Source organism: Lichenostomus cassidix, chromosome Z, assembly GCF_008360975.1.
Source record: "Lichenostomus cassidix isolate B80296 chromosome Z, HeHo_3.0, whole genome shotgun sequence".
Classification (NCBI taxonomy): Eukaryota; Metazoa; Chordata; class Aves; order Passeriformes; family Meliphagidae; genus Lichenostomus; species Lichenostomus cassidix.
Window position 1 is genome coordinate 50,995,815 of NC_139511.1, and position 18,442 is coordinate 51,014,256.

General features: G+C 39.2%; 2 protein-coding genes across 11 annotated transcripts in view; one reads left to right on the forward strand and one right to left on the reverse strand.

The window, feature by feature from the left end:
* Positions 1-8,920, forward strand: part of ANKDD1B (ankyrin repeat and death domain containing 1B) — a 29,031-nt gene extending 20,111 nt beyond the window's left edge. Inside the window, exons 11-15 of one of the 2 annotated variants that reach the window (XM_085043610.1) lie at positions 639-737; positions 3,443-3,538; positions 6,238-6,436; positions 7,111-7,242; positions 7,563-8,920. In XM_085043610.1, the coding sequence (XP_084899736.1) occupies positions 639-737; positions 3,443-3,538; positions 6,238-6,436; positions 7,111-7,242; positions 7,563-7,621 (585 nt within the window). In that variant the 3' untranslated portion in view covers positions 7,622-8,920. Of the gene's footprint in view, positions 1-638; positions 738-3,442; positions 3,539-6,237; positions 6,437-7,110; positions 7,377-7,562 lie in introns of those variants that run through there. The other variant, XM_085043609.1, reaches the window with a different exon arrangement.
* Positions 7,246-18,442, reverse strand: part of POC5 (POC5 centriolar protein) — a 30,370-nt gene continuing 19,173 nt past the window's right edge. For 6 of the 9 annotated variants that reach the window (XM_085043620.1, XM_085043619.1, XM_085043613.1 and 3 more), the window contains 7 exons: positions 18,163-18,267; positions 17,276-17,455; positions 16,020-16,182; positions 12,688-12,806; positions 11,824-11,937; positions 10,785-10,961; positions 8,923-9,345 (listed from right to left, as the gene is read on the reverse strand). In XM_085043620.1, coding sequence (XP_084899746.1) covers positions 9,199-9,345; positions 10,785-10,961; positions 11,824-11,937; positions 12,688-12,806; positions 16,020-16,182; positions 17,276-17,455; positions 18,163-18,267 — 1,005 coding nt within the window. In that variant the 3' untranslated portion in view covers positions 8,923-9,198. Of the gene's footprint in view, positions 7,389-8,922; positions 9,346-9,602; positions 9,703-10,784; positions 10,962-11,823; positions 11,938-12,687; positions 12,807-16,019; positions 16,183-17,275; positions 17,456-18,162; positions 18,268-18,442 lie in introns of those variants that run through there. The other 3 variants (XM_085043611.1, XM_085043612.1, XM_085043616.1) reach the window with 3 other exon arrangements.

Genomic DNA, 18,442 nt, shown 5'->3' on the forward strand with positions numbered 1-18,442 from the left:
GACCCAAAGCTTTACTTGAAGCTGAATGCCCCTTTTGCTGTATTTCTTGTTAATGGTGTGGTCTTGTTTAATGGTTTTGTTTTGGGTTTTTCTGTGTGTGTATTGTTTAAGGTTCACTGAGCCCATTACGGAACAGGTATGTACTTCTGCTATGTATCCTCATTTTGTGGCAGAGCCGGCTAAAAAGCTCTGTTGTGCATGTGGCATAAGGTCCTGTTGAAAATTACGGATGTCCAGTTTTCTTGGCATGAATTTCAACAGGGAAAATGTTACTTGAGAGGATAACATGGGTGTAGGTTGGCAGTTGCATGAAGCCCTGTCCAAAACATCTTGCTTTGGAAGAGGGAAGAGAGAGAGATAGCTTGTTAGTTTACAATACATTAGAGGGCCATAACAGCTGCTCTTTCTTGAGCCAGCAGGAACTTCTGCCTTGTTTTCCTGCAGACGTCCCATATGCTGTCTTGTCTGCCTGAAACAAAACTGACAGATCACTCAAAAGTTAAATGATTTCCCTCTGTTCAGTATTTTCTCACCCAGGTCACCTATTGTTGTGAATCTATTATAGATTCAGCCTGTGAGCATGCCACTTCTAGGAGTGAATTTGACTTGATGCATTTATTTGGTGTCTTTAATTCCAGAGGCAGGAAACCCCTCTGCATCTGGCTGCTGATCTTGGCAATGTGGAGTTGGTGGAAGTGCTGCTGAAGTCAGGCTGCAATCTCAAGACCATGGATAAGGTAAATAGCATTCCTTGCGCATGTAAGGATTACATAATTTTATATTTTGTTTTATAACCTTCCTTACAGAGGTGCATAAAGAACATGTTGTCAGTTGTGTTTGCTACCTAAAGCAAATTACAAAGGAAGTCTCCTTTTAATATTGCTATCCCTGCAACTTGCAGAGACCTGAAATGGTTTTGGTGAAGAGCTGTAAAACTTCCAAGCTCCATGCTTTGACGGATAAACCCTGCTTCCAGACACCTCTCATGGAAAAAAGGGACTAGGCTTTCAGAGGGGAAAATGGCCCATAGCTGCTGTGAATGTGCACCTGCAGCCAGGCTCACTGCCTGGAGAGATGCAGCTTCACCAATTGCAGTGATGGAGAGTTTGCCCTTTACCCTTCCAGGTCATCTGAGAATCATGGTGACATTCCAGATCCATTCAGATGGACACTTAAACCCTGAGATGATGTTCTGCCTGGAAAGATACAGGCAAAAATGGCAATGGCTGGAAGAAGTACCAAAGCAAATTCACCAGGGAAGTGTTTTTGAAAGGACAGAGTACCATACCCACTATTTACAAATTTTGCTAAATTACTGCAAGATTTGTGTGTCTCCTTTTAAACTATTACCACTTTTCTCCGTCTTCTGTATGACTGAATTGATGGATTTGATGTTTATTATGAGCAAAGTCTAGCCCTTTAGTAACTTTAGGAGGTAACTTCCCTGCACAAAACTGTCCCAATGAGAAGGTGAGCTTTATGGACTAGGATTGTCTTGTTTGGCCCTAGACTGATATGAGAGCCAGGGCTCTGGGTGTGGGGTGCATGGTTGATATGTTTTGGGAAGCTGAGGTAAGATGCTGCATTGTAGTTAAGCTTTTCCATTTGGAATCATGCCGACACTTGCCAAAGACCTGCAGTTCTCGTAGGGGTCAACCCAGAATGAAATCTTGCCTGCTTTAAACAGCACGTTAGCTGCTGGAAAATTTTTTCAACCTATTTGTATTCCATGGGCACATATAAAAAAATATTTATTGCCTATATCTTAAGCACTTACAAGTGTTTGGGTGACATAGTGCCTGGTATTACAGCAACATCAGCACAGTTCAGGACATGTTATGAAAATTTGGCACTGAGCCAGTATAAGTTCTGGTACAAAGTCTGTCACCTTTCTGTATGGGTTTTATTTCTTGGAGTAGATGGTTCCTTGACTGTTTTCGGATGACCCCTGAGACCATACCACTGCTGAGAACATAATGCGAGTACAGTGCCCTTTGAACGGGATTTGTGCTGAGATGCCAAAAATGTTACTGTCCTTGGTGAACAGTAGACAGGCAGAAGGGGAGCCTGCTTTGATGGCACAGTGTTTTCCTGGCCTCCATGCCCTGGCAGCAGGAGTCCTCCATCTCCAGAGAATGTCATGCATCTGCTCCTGTCAGAGCTCAGGAGATGCTCTCTTGGGAGCTCTTTCTTCATGCCATCCGCAGATAAAACTATCTTTGGTTGTGAGTGATAGTGTAGAGAATTCCCCATGTGCAGGACTGCTGTGCTACATGTGCATGCAGGATGCCAGCAGTGTCTGCACTAGCAGAGGGGTACAGAAACACCCCCTCTATCCACTCCCTCCGTGAAATGCAAAGCACCTCTCCAGAGGTGAGCCCAAAAACCTCTTGTGGTCTCTGGACTCTTCACATACAAAGTATGTCTATGCCTTAAAAATTTAATGAAATATAAGTTCCTTGGCTTCCAATGTGATGCTTTTCTAAAAACAGGCTAATTAGAATAATCTTGAGCAGAGCAAGGAGCTACTCAAAAGGTATATATTAGGGAACTTTGTACTATCTGGACAGCTTAAATACCTTATAATTTAATTAATGAACCTTCTAATTAAGGGATTGGCTTATTTTAGATCTAATTTTCTAGAATGCTTTGCATTTGTTATGTGGAGAACACCCTGAATATTTAAATCCAAGGTGTTGGACTCAGTGCAGATGCACTGAAAAGAGACAATTGCAGTGAAAACCCTTTAGAGCCACCCTGATGCCTTTACATCAAAGTGCTGATAGGAGAGATGGATTCAGGTAAACTGAGAAAACCTCTGCAGCTGGAATTAAAGTGATGCCTTTTAATAACTGTGGGTCCCTCTTTATCCATGAAGCATCATCCTGTGGTTGTGCTTCTTTCAGTTGTCCTCAAAAAGTCATCCTCTTTTCATTCTATGGGTCACCTTCTCTTACCATCTAAAACAAGGCACAGGTTTGCCCTTAAAGTTGGAGATTTCCAACTTTGCCAGCCAAAGCATCTGAAATGCTGGTTTAACTATAGAATGGGAAGGGACAGTATTTGTGGTCAGCTGGTCAGCTGACCACATCAGCCTGTGATGCCTGGGCTTGCATGAGCTTGGAAGCAGTGACTGGAGAGTGGAAGCAAGTACAAAGTATGCAGCAGTCTGAGTGCAGGCTTCTGAAAGCAGCTGTACCTCACCAGAAATTCTTTAGTGGGGAGTTCAGTGTGGGAGAAAATGGACCACCTCTGGAACTGAGGGGATACAGCTCAGGCAGAGCATGGAACTTTGATTGTAGCTACCCAAAAGCCAAATTGTATTAAGTATCTTTTCCTGAAAAAAAAAGAGGTGGGGATGGGGCTCTGCAAACAGTTCCTGTGTTTCTTCTGTGACACATTTACCCAAGATAATGTTCTTACTCATTGTCTCTGCTTTCAGCATGGAAAGACTGCACTAACTGTGGCGTCAAGGAGCCATCATTCCCTCATTGTAGATATGATCATTAAAGCAGAAAGGTATTATGCCATGAAACAGGTAAGAAGCATCTTTCACTACATTCAAGATACCTAAGGGAGAAGCTAATTCTGATTTTGAAGTGTGTTTTGGCTGAGGTGGTTCGTTTGGCAGGCTGCAAGACTGGCCTTGATGAACTAAATTTAGATTGGGAATGGGAAAAACTCTAGCCCATCCAGGTTTTATTCCTTACTAGCTGTAAAACTGTAAGCAGATCTTACCATCTTCCTGCATTGTGCTCTACACATAAAGGGACGGAGAGAGTCTCTAAGCCAAATCCAAACTGTACCATCATCAGGGCTAGGATAACATGGACCCATGTTGATTCCTGGATCCTTTGGTACAGTAAAATCTGTGGTTGAAAAAATAACAGTGGAGATGTCTGTGACTCTGTTGCTAGCAAGGGCTCAGCTCCTTCAACAGGAGCTCCATCTTCTGTTCCTTGTGTGTTAAGTATAAAATTAAATCAATAAAATGGAAAAGGACTTGGCAACAAGTGTGAAGGACACAGCTTAGATTGTCTGAATTTCTCCTTTCCCTAGTTGTTACTTAAATGTAGGCTGCATAGTGATGGGCTTTTCTAAAGGGCTGCAAGTAACTGCCATATCAGTTTATGCCTTCATTCTCATTCCTGCTTCCTGCTGAATTAGCCAAGTATATAAGCACACTGATCGTGTCCAGAGCAGGTACTGGCATTAGCCAGTTTTACCACCCTGCTCCAGCCCCAAGTGGCCGAATCCATGACACTTAATGTTACAGGGCTGGTACATCACAGATCTAGATTAATTATTGCAAAAAAATTGCCTCCATGAACACACCGTATTGTGCGTTTGATTTGCACCAGTTCAGCTGGCGTTGTCAGGTGTATTATTGTTTCTTTTGGCTTAAAGAGGAATTAGAAGTAGTCTGTTGCCATGACAAGTCTGACAGCAGTAAGCCCATAATGTTCTCAACCTCTTGACATTGTTTACTGAATTTCCTGAAGAGAAGGTGTTAAGCAGGTGCTTTTCTGCAAAAGCACCAGAGATGTTGGGAAATAAAAATGTAAGTGTTTGTATGCTGCTGCCTGAAGCTGAGAGTGCAGCCTTTGGAACATCTTAAATCTTACAGCTATGGAATATGATGCTATTCAGCTGGTGTTACCATACAGGAAACGAAAGCATTTTAAACCATTATTTTAAGGAGTGTCTTTTTGTTACATTCAGCTGACTTACCGTTTTGTGACAACACATTAGCCATAAAAGGAAATGTCATGTAGCTGAGAGGAAGGGCACATGATACTAAAGGATGAGTGTCATCCCTCTGCCCTTTTTCCTATTTATCGTTTCTACCCAACCCTTCCCTATCATTGTCTAGGCTGGGTTTGACTGGATTTGAGGTTAGTGTTACTCTCCCACCTTGCCATTGCCTCAAAACAGAATTAGCAGCAAAGAAAAACTGTGCTGCTGGCTGCGGCAGAGGGTTTTGGTTTTTTGGTTTTTTTTTTTTTTTTTGTTTGTGGGTTTTTTGTTTGTTTGCTTGGGTTTTTTTTCTGTGTCTTCTTAAAAAAATTAATATTCACAAGAAAAGCATCTAATCAGAGACACCCTGAAGCTGTCCAGTAGAATGTCTTAAACTTTGCCTTGCATGTGTCAGGAAACATGAAACAAAGGCTGCATCAGATGAATATAATCAAACATACATGACAACACTTAGTCACTGAACTGAGACGTTTTTCCCTTTAAGTCTCTTACAAGGTTAGGAAAAAACCCTGCTGTATTTTTCTGAATTTAATTTGGAATGAAGCACTTTGTGCTTAGCATTTTTAAAATGTGGCATACTGCCATTTCTGGTTTTGCCTAGTATCTCCTTTGTAATCCTCTATCAAATTCCCAAAGAAATTTTTTCCCTTTGAAGATTGATTTGAGACAGTACATAAATATAATGAAATACAGAAATAATTGGAGTTTACCTACCTAGGAATGTTCCTTGGGCACTGCTTAGCTAGGACTGAAATCACTGATTGACATGTTTTTTTGCCAAGGTGCCCAAACAAGAGGCAACCCCTTGATGCCTCTGTCACTTCTGTTTGAGGTAAGCCATGCAAACAGTAGCAACATCATTTTTAACCTGGATGGTAAAATCTGTGTGGTTTTGGTTTCTATCTGATTTTACTTATGCAGGAATGAAACTAGATCCACGTTCAACACATATGAGCATATTGGTGCATAGACACTTTGCTGAATGAGGCTTCCCATGATAAACCTAATGCTTGATGAGGCCAGCAAAGGATCTGGAAGTCCCCACTTCAGCCAAGTGAAGCTGATAGGGCAGAGACAGGAACAGCCTGAACAGGCTGGTGCCTACCCTCTCCTTTACGAGAGGTTAGTGCTTGGAGATGCAGGAGAAAAGGGTAGGAACTGTGCCTGAAACCCAGCTGTGTTCTAACCATGACATACATACCAGAGCCAAGCAGCACAGCAGTGCTGCCACAATAGTTGCTGTTGCTTTGCTTTTGTGTATCGAGTACCAGAGAAAGTTGTTTATATTGCAATTAACTTAGTAATGCATAGCAACAGACACAGGAACTCTTTGTTTCAGTTCTGTTTCTGTGAGCCATACACGATTCCTTTACTGAGCAAACCATCTGTCAGTAGCTACATCTGGCTGTACAGGACACTGCTCACTGAACAAAGGTTCCCGGCTCTGTCACAAAATGTATCATCTGCTTTCTTTTTCAGACACATCTAGCTCATAGTGCTAATGAGCCAGACTTCAGTGTGTCCTTCAAACAAGATCATAGTACACAGACCAAGCAAATCCGTTCCACCCTTTGGAATCTAGCATACAACCAGTTAAAACCCCATGAATGGAAAAAACTGGCCGTGTTCTGGAAGTTCACAGATGAACAAATTAAAGCTATTGAAGAACAGTGGACAGGTAACAATATCTGAATGGCCAGACATAAAGCTATAGGATAAAAAAACCCACAAGGCACTGTGCTTTTTAGACTATGTATCACATAGTGAAGGGATACAAACCTTGTCCCTGGTTCCTGGGAAGCAGTGCTGTAGTAGTACAGGACACTTACGCTCTCCCTCCTGACCTGATTCTTTGGAGATCAAAACTAGAAGCCATTAGCATCATAGAAGGGCTTGCAGGTAATGCTGCAAGTGAGGACATGGGGAATCTCCTGACACAGAAAGATCTTGCTCATGCTCTGTCTTGCACAGCTGCCATGAAACAGGAGTTTCTGGTTTCAGGCCTCTCAAGTACCGGGAAAACAATACTTCTACAGCATATATTGTACTTTTTACTACTACTCCAGGGTATATTTCCACAGCTTGGGGAAAAATTACAGGAAGAATTAATGTGAAGATGTATTAGATGTTTTTTATCTCTTAATAGCTGCGTTAGGATAAAACAAGAATTTTTTTTAAACTTTTGTTAGCTTCAGTCTTCTTCTAACTTTTGTTAGCTTCAAAAGCTTCTAGCTTCTTCTAGGTGAGAAAGAGTGTAAATAAGTAGGTTTAAAACTTCTTGGATTTCTTAAAGTGCAAAAGCACAAAATACAGTTTCCAGCATATTGAACAAATACTTTGTGTATTGCATAGGGAAAAAAAGTTACAAGGAACATGGAAACAGAATGTTGCTCATCTGGTTACATGGTACGTTGGTGGCTCATCAGAATCCTGTCAAACACATATATGAAGAACTGGTGGAAGCAGGATTTCAGCCCTTAGCTGGTAAGTTGATACAGAGCACATTACAGTGTCCTCTGCGAGACTGCAGTGCCGTGCCGAGGTCCCTGCTGGCGCTGGGAAGGTGTGGCCAGGGTGGGGCTGGACGACACTCTTCTTTCTGGGACTGCCCTTCCTGAGGGGTGAGGCTGCTTGAGAAAAAGCATTTAAGTGAGACTTGAGGTTTCTAAAGGAAGACTAATGTGCAAACTTTGCTTACTGCCTGTCCTGCACAGTGAAATTGTAACTGGCCACCCTTCAGTTAGGTTGGTCTGACCTTGTGCGAAGCAGAGCACACCAAACAAGTGTTTTCTCTTACTTTACAGAGAAGATCAGAGCTTCAATTAGCATTGGCATGGACTCCAGGAAATGTGCAATTTCATGAATTCATCAATAAAACATGGCATGTATGATGGAATTACAGGCCAGATAGGAAAGTGGCTTTCAAATATCTTTCTGGGAAATAAAAATCTATTTTGAAATTGTACAACGTTTTCCAGCCTAGAACTTGCACTCCTGAAATGGTTACTTCTTTCTCAAATGCTTGCTATACAGCTATTAAAAAAAATCAGGACTGGATGGCTAACTGGCAGTTTATGACTATACTGGTAAGCAAGACTCACCACTTACAATTTCTACATCTGACTTAACATTGATAAAGTAATTCTGTATTGGAACTGCAAATTAAGCTATTTTGTGTTTGAGGTGCAATGTAAATAAGATGTTTTCTACCTGAAAGAAATTAAATTTATTAAGTGAAAATTATGTGTATAAATCAATACACACTTCCAGAAAGAGCTTGGCACCTGGCCTCATTTGCAATTCAGGTTTTTTTCTAGGATTATGACAAATCTTTCTTCTGCAGCATTTGATTTATGTAGTGAAGATAAACAAAAGTGTCATGGGTAAAACCATGTGTGGCCAGCTGCAGAATTTTTTATCATGGCATAACACTGTATACATACTCCAAAAAGAACATTTGATATTTAATACTTAACACAACTAGAAATTATTTACCTATTTCTTGTTCATATCTTGAATTAATACTTGGAAGTGTCCTGCTGAATAATTTTAAAGGTTTTCTTATTACTGAATATATTTAATATCTGAAAAATATGTAAATATCTATCTTTGTGATCTTCTTTATAACATAGCAATAGTTTATCATGCAATGGAAGAACTGAATTGCCTTTCTTGTTTGCATATAGCTAGCATTATTTTGAATCCTACTATTTGTACTAAAAAGATGATCTGTATCTTAGTTTGAAGTCTTACTCCAAATTGCCCTCTTGTGTTCAACCCTCTTTGACTCAGCTACAAAGCATCCCAAGAATATGAAGAACAGACTGGTAAATCCTAATGTTTTGGAATAAGGGATCTTAAGCACAAATGCTTGGAACCCTACAGTATTCATCAAGTTCTGCAATATTAGTTTGGAAAATGACAATATTTAAGAATTTGATGGACTTGGTACCTCACCTGGCCCAAGCTGGACCCTGGGTGTGAAGGATACCACCCTGCTGTTTTTCATTTACATACACCGTTGTAGGATATAATTAAAGTGCATGCCAACTACACTTACTTGCATAAGCAACTAAAAGTATTTGTAACAAAAATTTAACTTCATTTTCTCTTGAACATAGATGTTAGTATCATTGGGATTAAACAAAGAGATTCAGACAAATATCACATCGTATTGTTTATTTAAAAGTGTGCAAAAGATTCCTTAAATAAAAAATGTTTGTCTTAATAATAAAAGTTTGGAGGTAGAACAACACTTGAAGTTCTTTTTTGCCCTCCAGATATTTATTATAAAAGCACTTTTACTTTAAAAAAAAAACTTCTGTTTTTTAGAAAAGGGTAAAAACATGATATGTACTTTAGGCCTTACTGCATCAAGTCTGAAAAGACTGGGAAGAGGTACCTTGATTAAAAACCCCTACTGGTGAGAAAGATAGTCAGTCAGTCAACAACTTTTATTGACTGAACACTGGTATGGGTTTGGCCCTGAAGCACTCGCCCAACTTGTCCTGCAGGTCTCACAGTGGTAGAGCCGGAAGAATGAAGCACAGTTCGAGGATATTTAGCAGCGGCTTGTGATACGGTTTGCTGAAAAGTAATCAGATACATCAGAACACTTAATGGCACAAAAAAATTCACATTAAAATAGTTCTAGGTGAGCTGTGGTTTAAAAAGAAACTGAAATGCATTTATCAAAAAGGAAAAAACAAATGGTCATTTAACAGAAAGAGTACTTTTTTCCCCCTTTCTTATCTGTAATGAAGTTAGAATATAAAGTCCTAAACTTCCAGTTAACTAAGTACCTTGAGCTTTTATCACCTCAATCCTATTTCAAGGCTGGTATATTTCAATTTTTTACCATATTGTTCACAATTTTCCCCTGTAGTGCTAACTTAATCATGCCAACTTTCCTTTCGAAGCTTAGTTTTTGCTATGAGGCAGTCTCTGAAATGTGGAAAAAGAAAAGGTTTGTAATTTTTAGTAAGAATTAATTTTGTGCCCAAAAAACTAGCCACCTTAGTGTGATAAATAGCAGTCATTCTGCTGTTAATCAAGGTAAACTCTCTCCCCTCTCAGATTAACTCAAGAGAAATACTTTACTTCCACCTAGGTTTTTATTTACAGAAAGGCTATACAGAATATATCTCTAGGGCTGTCACATTTATTACATTTTTAGAAATCAGTTTTTGGTACAGTAGTTCAGGTGCTTTCCTTGTCACACTAGTCACAAACTCTGAATCCAGAAATTGTTCTTAATGAAATAATTACCACACTGAATCTCTAACCTCCTAGGAACATAAAATTTAAATGTTAATTTCTGCTTAGGAGCCTAAATTCTTGAAAGCCATGTGCAGCCTGCCACAGAGCCATGAGTCATCGCAGGAAATACGGGCCTTTTCTGTTTTTGGTACTGCCAGACTGGTGAGGAGACTGGGGGTGCTTGGGAGGCTGGGAGGAGACACAGCCAGGACAGGTGACCCTAACTGACCAAAGGGATATTCCAAATCATGTGGCATCACGTTCAGTGTATAAAGTGGGGAGAAGGAGGAACGTTTGGAGTGATGGAGTTTTGTCTTCCCTAGTAACCATTATGTGTGATGGGGCCCTGCCCTCCTGGAGATGGCTGAACACCTGCCTGCCCATGGGAATTAATTATGAATTAATTAATATTTAATTAGTGAATAAATTCCTTGCTTTGCTTTGCTAGTGTGTGCAGCCTTTGCTTTTCCTATTAAACTGTCTGTCTCAGCCCATGAGTTCTCCAGCTTGCACCTTTCTGATTCTCTCACTGGTCTGTCTGGTGGGGGAATGAGTGAACAGCTGCTGGGGCTTGACTGCTGGCTGCAGATAAACCATGACATCTTCTCACCAGTGCCTTCTACACAAAGACAGTAAGTACTGTTTGCTGTTTTCAACAGGCCTCAAGTCTGAGCTTTGTCGAATACCTCTTCACAAGTTAATTTTTCTTCAAACTATTACCAGATGTTTTGTAATAAAAAAAGGATAAGGAGCCTAATTGAATTTACCTGAGTGACTGGATGATGTTTCTCAACAATGACTGAACCCATGGCTGGAGCAAGTCCCATCACTGCTAAACTCCCAGTAGCTCTGGATTTTTGTCCCATATCAGCTCGGCCTGTGATTCGAGCAGTGATTGTTCTTCCTGCTTTCTGTTGTGCAGATGTTATTACTTTTGCCATGGGCTATAAATAAATTAAATATTAATTGGTAAAAACATCTAAATATAATATTGACAATGCTCTAGTATTTCTGCTCAGTTTTACCTGCCACATGCCTAAATGGAACATGTGATTTTGCAGGTTACATTACACAGGTCTGAATTTGCTCCACTTCACTACAACCAGGCTTACTCCATCTTTTTCCAGTCTTAAGTATGAGATAACATTTGAAGCAAATGACTTTTGTCCCTAGGGAGGTAAGGCTAATTTGACAAAAATCCAGAGGCATGGATAACTTAGCTTTGCTTGCTGACTGCATGCTTGAGTGAGAACTGAAGGTACTTCTGTTAATGTGGAAATCCTTTCTAACAATGACAGAGCAGATAGTGAAAAATGTTCCATGCATACAGTAATGTATCTTTCACTGACAGCTGATAGCAAACTGTGTCAAATCAGGAAAAGAAAGGAGGACAGTTTAGCAATAAGCACAGAAAAGGGAAGCATTTGTAGACAAAGGCACAGAGAGAGAAATTTCAAACAGCAGGATACTGAAACAAAGCACTCTTTCCAGAACAAAAGGTTATCAGGTCAAATACCGATTGTTCCTGTTGCACTATACCTAAGTGTACATGCACTCTTCTATTAATTTTGCCACACTGCTGCACCTTCAAAAATAATTTAAAACTGCTCCTAGTATAAAGGGGTTTGTGTAACATTAATGAGCATTTGCAAGCTAGTGTCTACACACAGCTGTGTAAACTCTGTAGCAGTGTCCTCAGCTACATACTTGTGTTGCTCTGAGAAATGCAGAAATAACAATGCCCAAACTAATATTTGTTATGATTACACCTTAAAAGAAGAAAAAAAGTTAATTTTAGCATGTTACCAGTTTTTGAGTTGATGTCACACTAGATCCTGATGCTGTGCTAGTCACGATTAGTGGAGAATCAGAATCTAGCCTGATCTGAGAAGTGCTTCCATGATCCAGGTGGCTAGCAAACTGTGAATGAAACCAGAGTTCACAAGGAATGAGTATTACTTTCCAGAAAATACAGTTTTACTCCTTAGTCAGTTTTTTTACTATCTCCATTATCCTTTTAATTGTAATGGTTTTGCAGATACTTTATCTCTAGTATTACTGTTTATTGTCTAATTTAAAATTACTTGTCTAAAAATTGTAGAAATGGTGTGAATAACATTTGTCACTATTAGAATGAAAAACCAGGAGATAGGTATGCATATCATCTCTGGTCTAATCTATTTTCTAGTATGCTACTGTTTTACAATGGCAGTGTTTCCAGGATGACACCAGGGCAGGTCCAAAACCAGCAAGCTACTAGATGATGATCTGGCTAAGTTGTTATGACAGGACAATAAGCTGAGTTCCTTCAGTGTCTATATGTGTTACCCCTAAAAAAGAAGTTTTAAGTCAAGCCACATTTTAATCTTTTCAGAGTATATTGAATTCAGAGATTTTTAAGAAAAACTCTTAAAAGCTTTTTTTCAGAGAGAACCTTAGAGAGTAAATTATGCTTACAGTGATCTTGTCTTCATTAGTTTAATGGATTTTGAGCTTAATGAGAGTACAGCAAGTCACAGCAGCTATGCCCCAGTAAATTCATTTTCACAGTTCATTCTGAACACACCTGCAGGTTTTGTTTTACTCTTGGACTCTCTGCAAGAAAGCCTGAGCCAAGTAATTTAGCTTTTGTCACCAGCAAATACAGTTCTGTTCCAGCTACATGCTTACCATGCCTTCTACCTGAGGAGCAGCTGCTGGTGGAGGTGATGATGAGGGCAGATTATATTGCGAAGGAGGTGGCCTTCCTGCACCGGTGGCAACATTATCACTTCTTCTGCTTCCTGTATCTATTATTAGAAACACCAAGTAATGGGATCAGCACATAATCTAGCTAACCCTAAGGGGTGGGGATATGGGGGAAGGTAAATTGGAGTAAAAATTTTACTGGGTTTTTTTGGATTTCTATATAATCTAATAAAAAAGGTCAGCCTGTTCTTTTTAGAGGTAGATAGATAAACATTCCTGTATTTCACCCATTTTTTTTTTAGATGCTTGGAAATGTTTTTCAAGGGGCTTGATTCTCTGCTATGTATCAACATCCCCGTGGCACATATCACCCACTTGTAGTGCAAAGAAGTGAGGTTCTTCCTACTGCTTGCCAAAACTAAAACCAGTGTGAAAGAGCTGCTCTTATCCTAAGAGCCAAAATCCATTTTAGATAGCAAAACACATAGGTCATACTGGGCTTCTGTGAGGCCATAAGACCCTTTACAGGGCTTACTGGCAGTAAAATAAAATGTTACTTTAACTTTTCTGATAATTTCAAGGGGCAATAGCTCACACTTAGTAGTAGGATCTCATCTCCACATATAATTGCTGGACAGTGGCCTCATCCTGGCTGTAGGGCTGTGACAATCTACAGGCACCCTGTAACTCTCATCTCCCCTCACCAGGGTAGGCTGGGTAAGCTTGAGATTGAAAGCATCCCAGATGCATTTTGTTCATCTCACAGTGCAGACATTGGGGATGCCAGATCTGCAGACATAAGCCCAGTATCTTTTCCAAGCAGTTCCAGCCTTTTCGTTTTAGAATACAAACTTTCTTAAAGGAAGGAGAGAGAGGTATTTTTATTGACTCTCCTATTTCTAGCAGGGGTTCCAAGACAAAAGAACTTTACTAATTCCAGGGACTAGAGTGACCCCGTGTGGTTGTTGCGTTTGTTTCTTTTTATTCCCTGAAATAAGCACGAAAAATAAAAGGAAGGTGCTCCAAATCTGTGCAATGCTCATAGATGTCAAGAGTCAAAAAATGCCAGAATATGCATTTTGTACATATCTGTGTATGTACACACACATGAAGCTTAGGCACAGACAGGACCAATGCACAATTGTAGACCAGTCAGATTTGATCTATGTTACTGAAGAAAAACAGTGCTAGGGTTTTTATAAGCAAAAAGTTATGAATTCCTGTGGCTTCAATGTTCCTTTAAATACCTAAAGAAATTAAAATAATCTAATAAATGAAATAATACTACTAATTAAAGAAAAAGTCAGTAAGGCGGATAACTTTCATACCAACACTGACACAAAATATTATGGAACCATTAAGGTTGAGAAACATGCACACTATTAATAGCTACACTATAATGATACATGACATGTATGTTATCTATATATTGTGTGTATATGAGGTACAATAAATAACAATAAATTTGTAAAGGGGTGAAATTCTGCTTTTAACCCAAGGACAGTAGGTGGCACTGCAATGCTCATATAAATTTATAATTGCTGACTGATTTTGGCACATGGAAGTTTTGATGTCCACAGATTAAAAGACTAAAACCAAATCACAGTCATCTTCTCTGATGTCTGCCATCCTCTGATGTCCTGCTTACTGTTCTACCTGATTAAGAATGCAGATCAACAGTTGTACAGCCATATTAAATAATTATGTAACTAACTTCATTAAAGCCACCATCTGGCTGTAGCATGAAAGAGATAGTATGCCTGGGGCAGGGGAGAAGGCGTACAAGAGGTGGTGGAAGATAATGGCCGGCTTGGGACCGAGGACAACGGAGTCTGTGAAATGTTATGAAGCCTGATCAAAAAGCATACTTGTGGACACACAAAAAAATGTGTTACAGGTACCCTAATATTCAGCACGGCAAAATCTTTATGTGTTGTGCTGGTGTAGAGTATCAGTTCCAGCTTCTTAGTAAAAACCAAGCAAACGATTTGATCCATGAAACTCAGGCACTGGTCACAACTATTCTAGCGTTCAGTTTTCTTCATTTCCTTACTACTTTCTCTCATGTTTATAGGTCTACAGAAACGATGCTTTCACATCACTCAGTTACCCTTCATTATTAGGGAGACCTGTTGTCCGTTGCATGTTTTTTGAAAACAATAAAGAAACAAATAAAAGATAAAGCTTCAAGATAGAATGGTTCTTAATTAGTAACACAATGAAAAATACAGTACTTGGAAAATGCCTGTAATTTTATTCCCAAACTTGGTATCTTCAAGAAATCATTCATTCTTAACCTTCTACATATACTGATCCTATGTTTTCTCTAGCACACAGCAACTACACTTAGCCAATGTCATAATAATTTCCTAAGCAAATGCACAAATACCACTTATGTTTAACAGGCTCAGACAGCTGCTGAGGTAAGTATCCTCTTCCACCTTCTTCAGGTTTTTATTTCCTCTTCCTGTCTACATTTTTTGGTGAAGAATTTCTCTAGTGTTTCAGAAACTTCTGTATAAGATTGTTAAATTTAGCAACTGAAGTTACTTGCCTGAGGCTATTAACCACTGCTGCCAGTACAGCTGGTGATTAAGCCACATGTATAGCTGTGACACTCCTGCTGTCACAGCTATTTTCTCTTTAATGTAGGTTGCTGCACCAGCACGATTATGTTCCCAATGCAACAGATTGTCTCACTCTGCGGGGGTGATTTCATTACATCAGTAAGCGCGTGCAGCTCTTTCCTGCGTAGCTGCACAGGTTTTATGGGTAGGCTGCTGATAAAAATAGACTGGTGTTTCCTGTTCTGGCACAGAGTTACAACTAACAGGGAACCTCACAGATTTGCTTGTCCTTTTTACATTCAAAACCAAGATTAAGAAAGAAGGGAGAGCTGTCTGGGAAAAGCTGATTCATTGCACATTGAGATTCAAGAGCATAAAGGAATTTTCAGGATTTTGCCTTCACTGTCCCATAACCTGGTATTTTAAGAAGTTTGCCACCTTTGACTTGTCTGCTTTCAGCCACAGGTTACCACTCTCCCAGAAATGTGGAATGAAGAGAACACGTTCCTCCTTTCAGCTACAGCAGTATGAAGTTCAGCATCAGTTTTTCTCAATGTATTCAACAGGACATTTTAAAGCAATAAAAGTTTATTAAACTCTGTATTGCCACAAATTCTCAAATTTAAAAAAAAGGGAAAAAGAGAAAAGTAACTCCATTAAAACAAACAAACAATCCCCAACAAATCCAACAGAAATCCACCAAAAATCTACACCCACTACCAGATTAAAGCTGCTATTCATACTAACCAGGATCTTGCCTACTGTCCTTGCATTGAAACATGCTCATTGCTTCCAGATTCAAAGCACATACGCCACGCATAAAGGCTTTCTTCATGCTGTCTTCATATTGATCTCTTTCACTGTGCAGTCGCAGAATCTCAGCTTTAGTCTGTTCCAAAGTAGCAGTTAACTATGAAACAGAATGAGAAAACAGTTCTCTTGTATTTATGAATGCAAACTGCAAACATATTCATCAATTAACTTTAAAAATATTTTACTATATTTACAGAGATAAGGATTTTCACTTAAAAATCTCAGCTTCACCAGAGATGAACAGCTCATTTGTAGTTTCTTTGTACTACGGCACAATATTAGTACTAGAGCATATCAAGGACAAGAGTGTATTCAAAAGGACTTCAGACCATATCTAAGCAGCTAAGCAGAAATATATCTTGCAAGCTTTTGTCTTTTAGAAGTTAGGCACCTGGCACAACTTAGATTTCTGCACAAAGATGGGTTTATTCAACAGAAGAGTACGTGTCCCAGACAACTATTTAAGTATAGGATAAATTTTCTTCACCAATATCTTGTCTCTAGATTCTGTAAAAAACTACAAATGCTGAAAAAAGAACAAAGCAAGTTGCGACTTATGGTTTTAGTGTTGGTGAGACACATTTGGTAAGTCTATTCTTAAAATTCTGGGTTTAATTTCTTGTTGAAATATAAAGCTCTTAAGAGTTGTATTTTAAAACTGATTACTTAGCGTGCACCAATGCACCGGTTGACAATTTCACCTTAAGCTCTGAAAATTCTTTAACAAGCCTAATTGACAAGCTGGAGAAAAATCAAACTTAATATCAGCCTTTAATAAAGTAGCTACTACAGAAAAAAATATCATGATCATTCATAATAATAATGGTCTCGTATTTCCACTGTCTTCTTCATTAAGACCTCAAAATGCATAGGCCATATTAACAGGATGTTGTTAGAAAACAAATGGCATTCCTATTGGTGGGCAAACAGAGATATGCCTCATCTCAGGAAAGTCCAGTTTATTTCACCTGTATATGCAGATCAGCAACATTTTATATCAGATGCAGGGAAAAAAAGTCACATATAAAAACAACAGGGATCTTAGATCCACTTAGGTCTTCTTGTATATTTGGGAGCTCTGTTCTGTTGGAAGATACTCCTGTTTGTTAGGTTTGCTGAGAAAAAGACACTTGGGAGGTCGAGGAGTTGGGAATGAAGGAGCAAAAGAAGGAAAAAAAAATTGATTTTACCTCTGCAATTCTGGTTTCGTAATCATTGGTGAGCTGAACACAGACATCTTCTGCCCTTAACTGACAGGCTCGTGCTACATTTTCTTTCCATTTTACTTCACAAACAGAGCGCCATGCTGCCCACACTTTCTTCATCAAAGCTGTCCGGAATTGTCTGTCTGCTATTTTATTTGCATATTGCTTTGGAAGTAAATATAACCATATCACATGAAAGTTCAGGGTTGATAAGAAGTTCAGTATTCCAGTGTGGATGATTGTTTTGCAGCCTATTACACAGACCACGGAAAGAACCCCTTAACCGAGTTACAGGTCCTGCAGTGAAGCGTTACAAAAGCAGCACCAGCAGCTCAGTGCTGCCTCTGCACACGTGCCATTGCACATTACTGTCCCCACCACAAGAAACCATATTTGTGAACTCCTAGGCTAAACAAAACAGTGGTCTTAGTCTTAGTACAATGCCACTCAAAACAACAACCTCACATATACGATGTAAACAGGCATGTGTGAAGCCATTTAGTGGGTATGTGGCACATTTGGATTCACTGCAGGAATCATATAAAACCTGCAGTCACAAAGACTGCATATGGTTCGCATAAAACACTTACCTTATAAATAAACTTCAGGATTGTTTAAAAACTACATTGAAACAACTCTGCTATTCTACTCTATTTCAAAATAGTCAGCAGACAACAGTTTAATTCTCTTCCCATTCCAGAGAGTATTCTGACAGCCATGTTCTTTTTAGGACTGATCTTTCCAAACTATTATTTGACACATCAAAATAGAAATACTATAATTTCTTCAAACTGTAACAGGAACTGCAGCAGCTCTAACTCTTTTGAGTTCAGAGGTTTCATATTCATTGCTTTTTTATTTTGTGTACATACCTCTTGTTTGGATTTAATACGCTGAATCCTCCACTGCGTAAACTTTCTCATCAACTCTACTCTCTCCCTTTGCTTTTCTAATGATTTGGTCAAGGTAGTAATTACCTGCAAAAATATTTTTCAACACTATTTCAATAGCTATGATCTCTGTAAGGCCAAACAGAATGTACTTTATTTCTCAGTAATTTTCCACTTAAAAACACTTGCTTTTAACAGACGCTTTCTACTGAAACTTCCCCTGACTCTAATCAAGTAGGAAACAATAATCAGAGTTCAAATC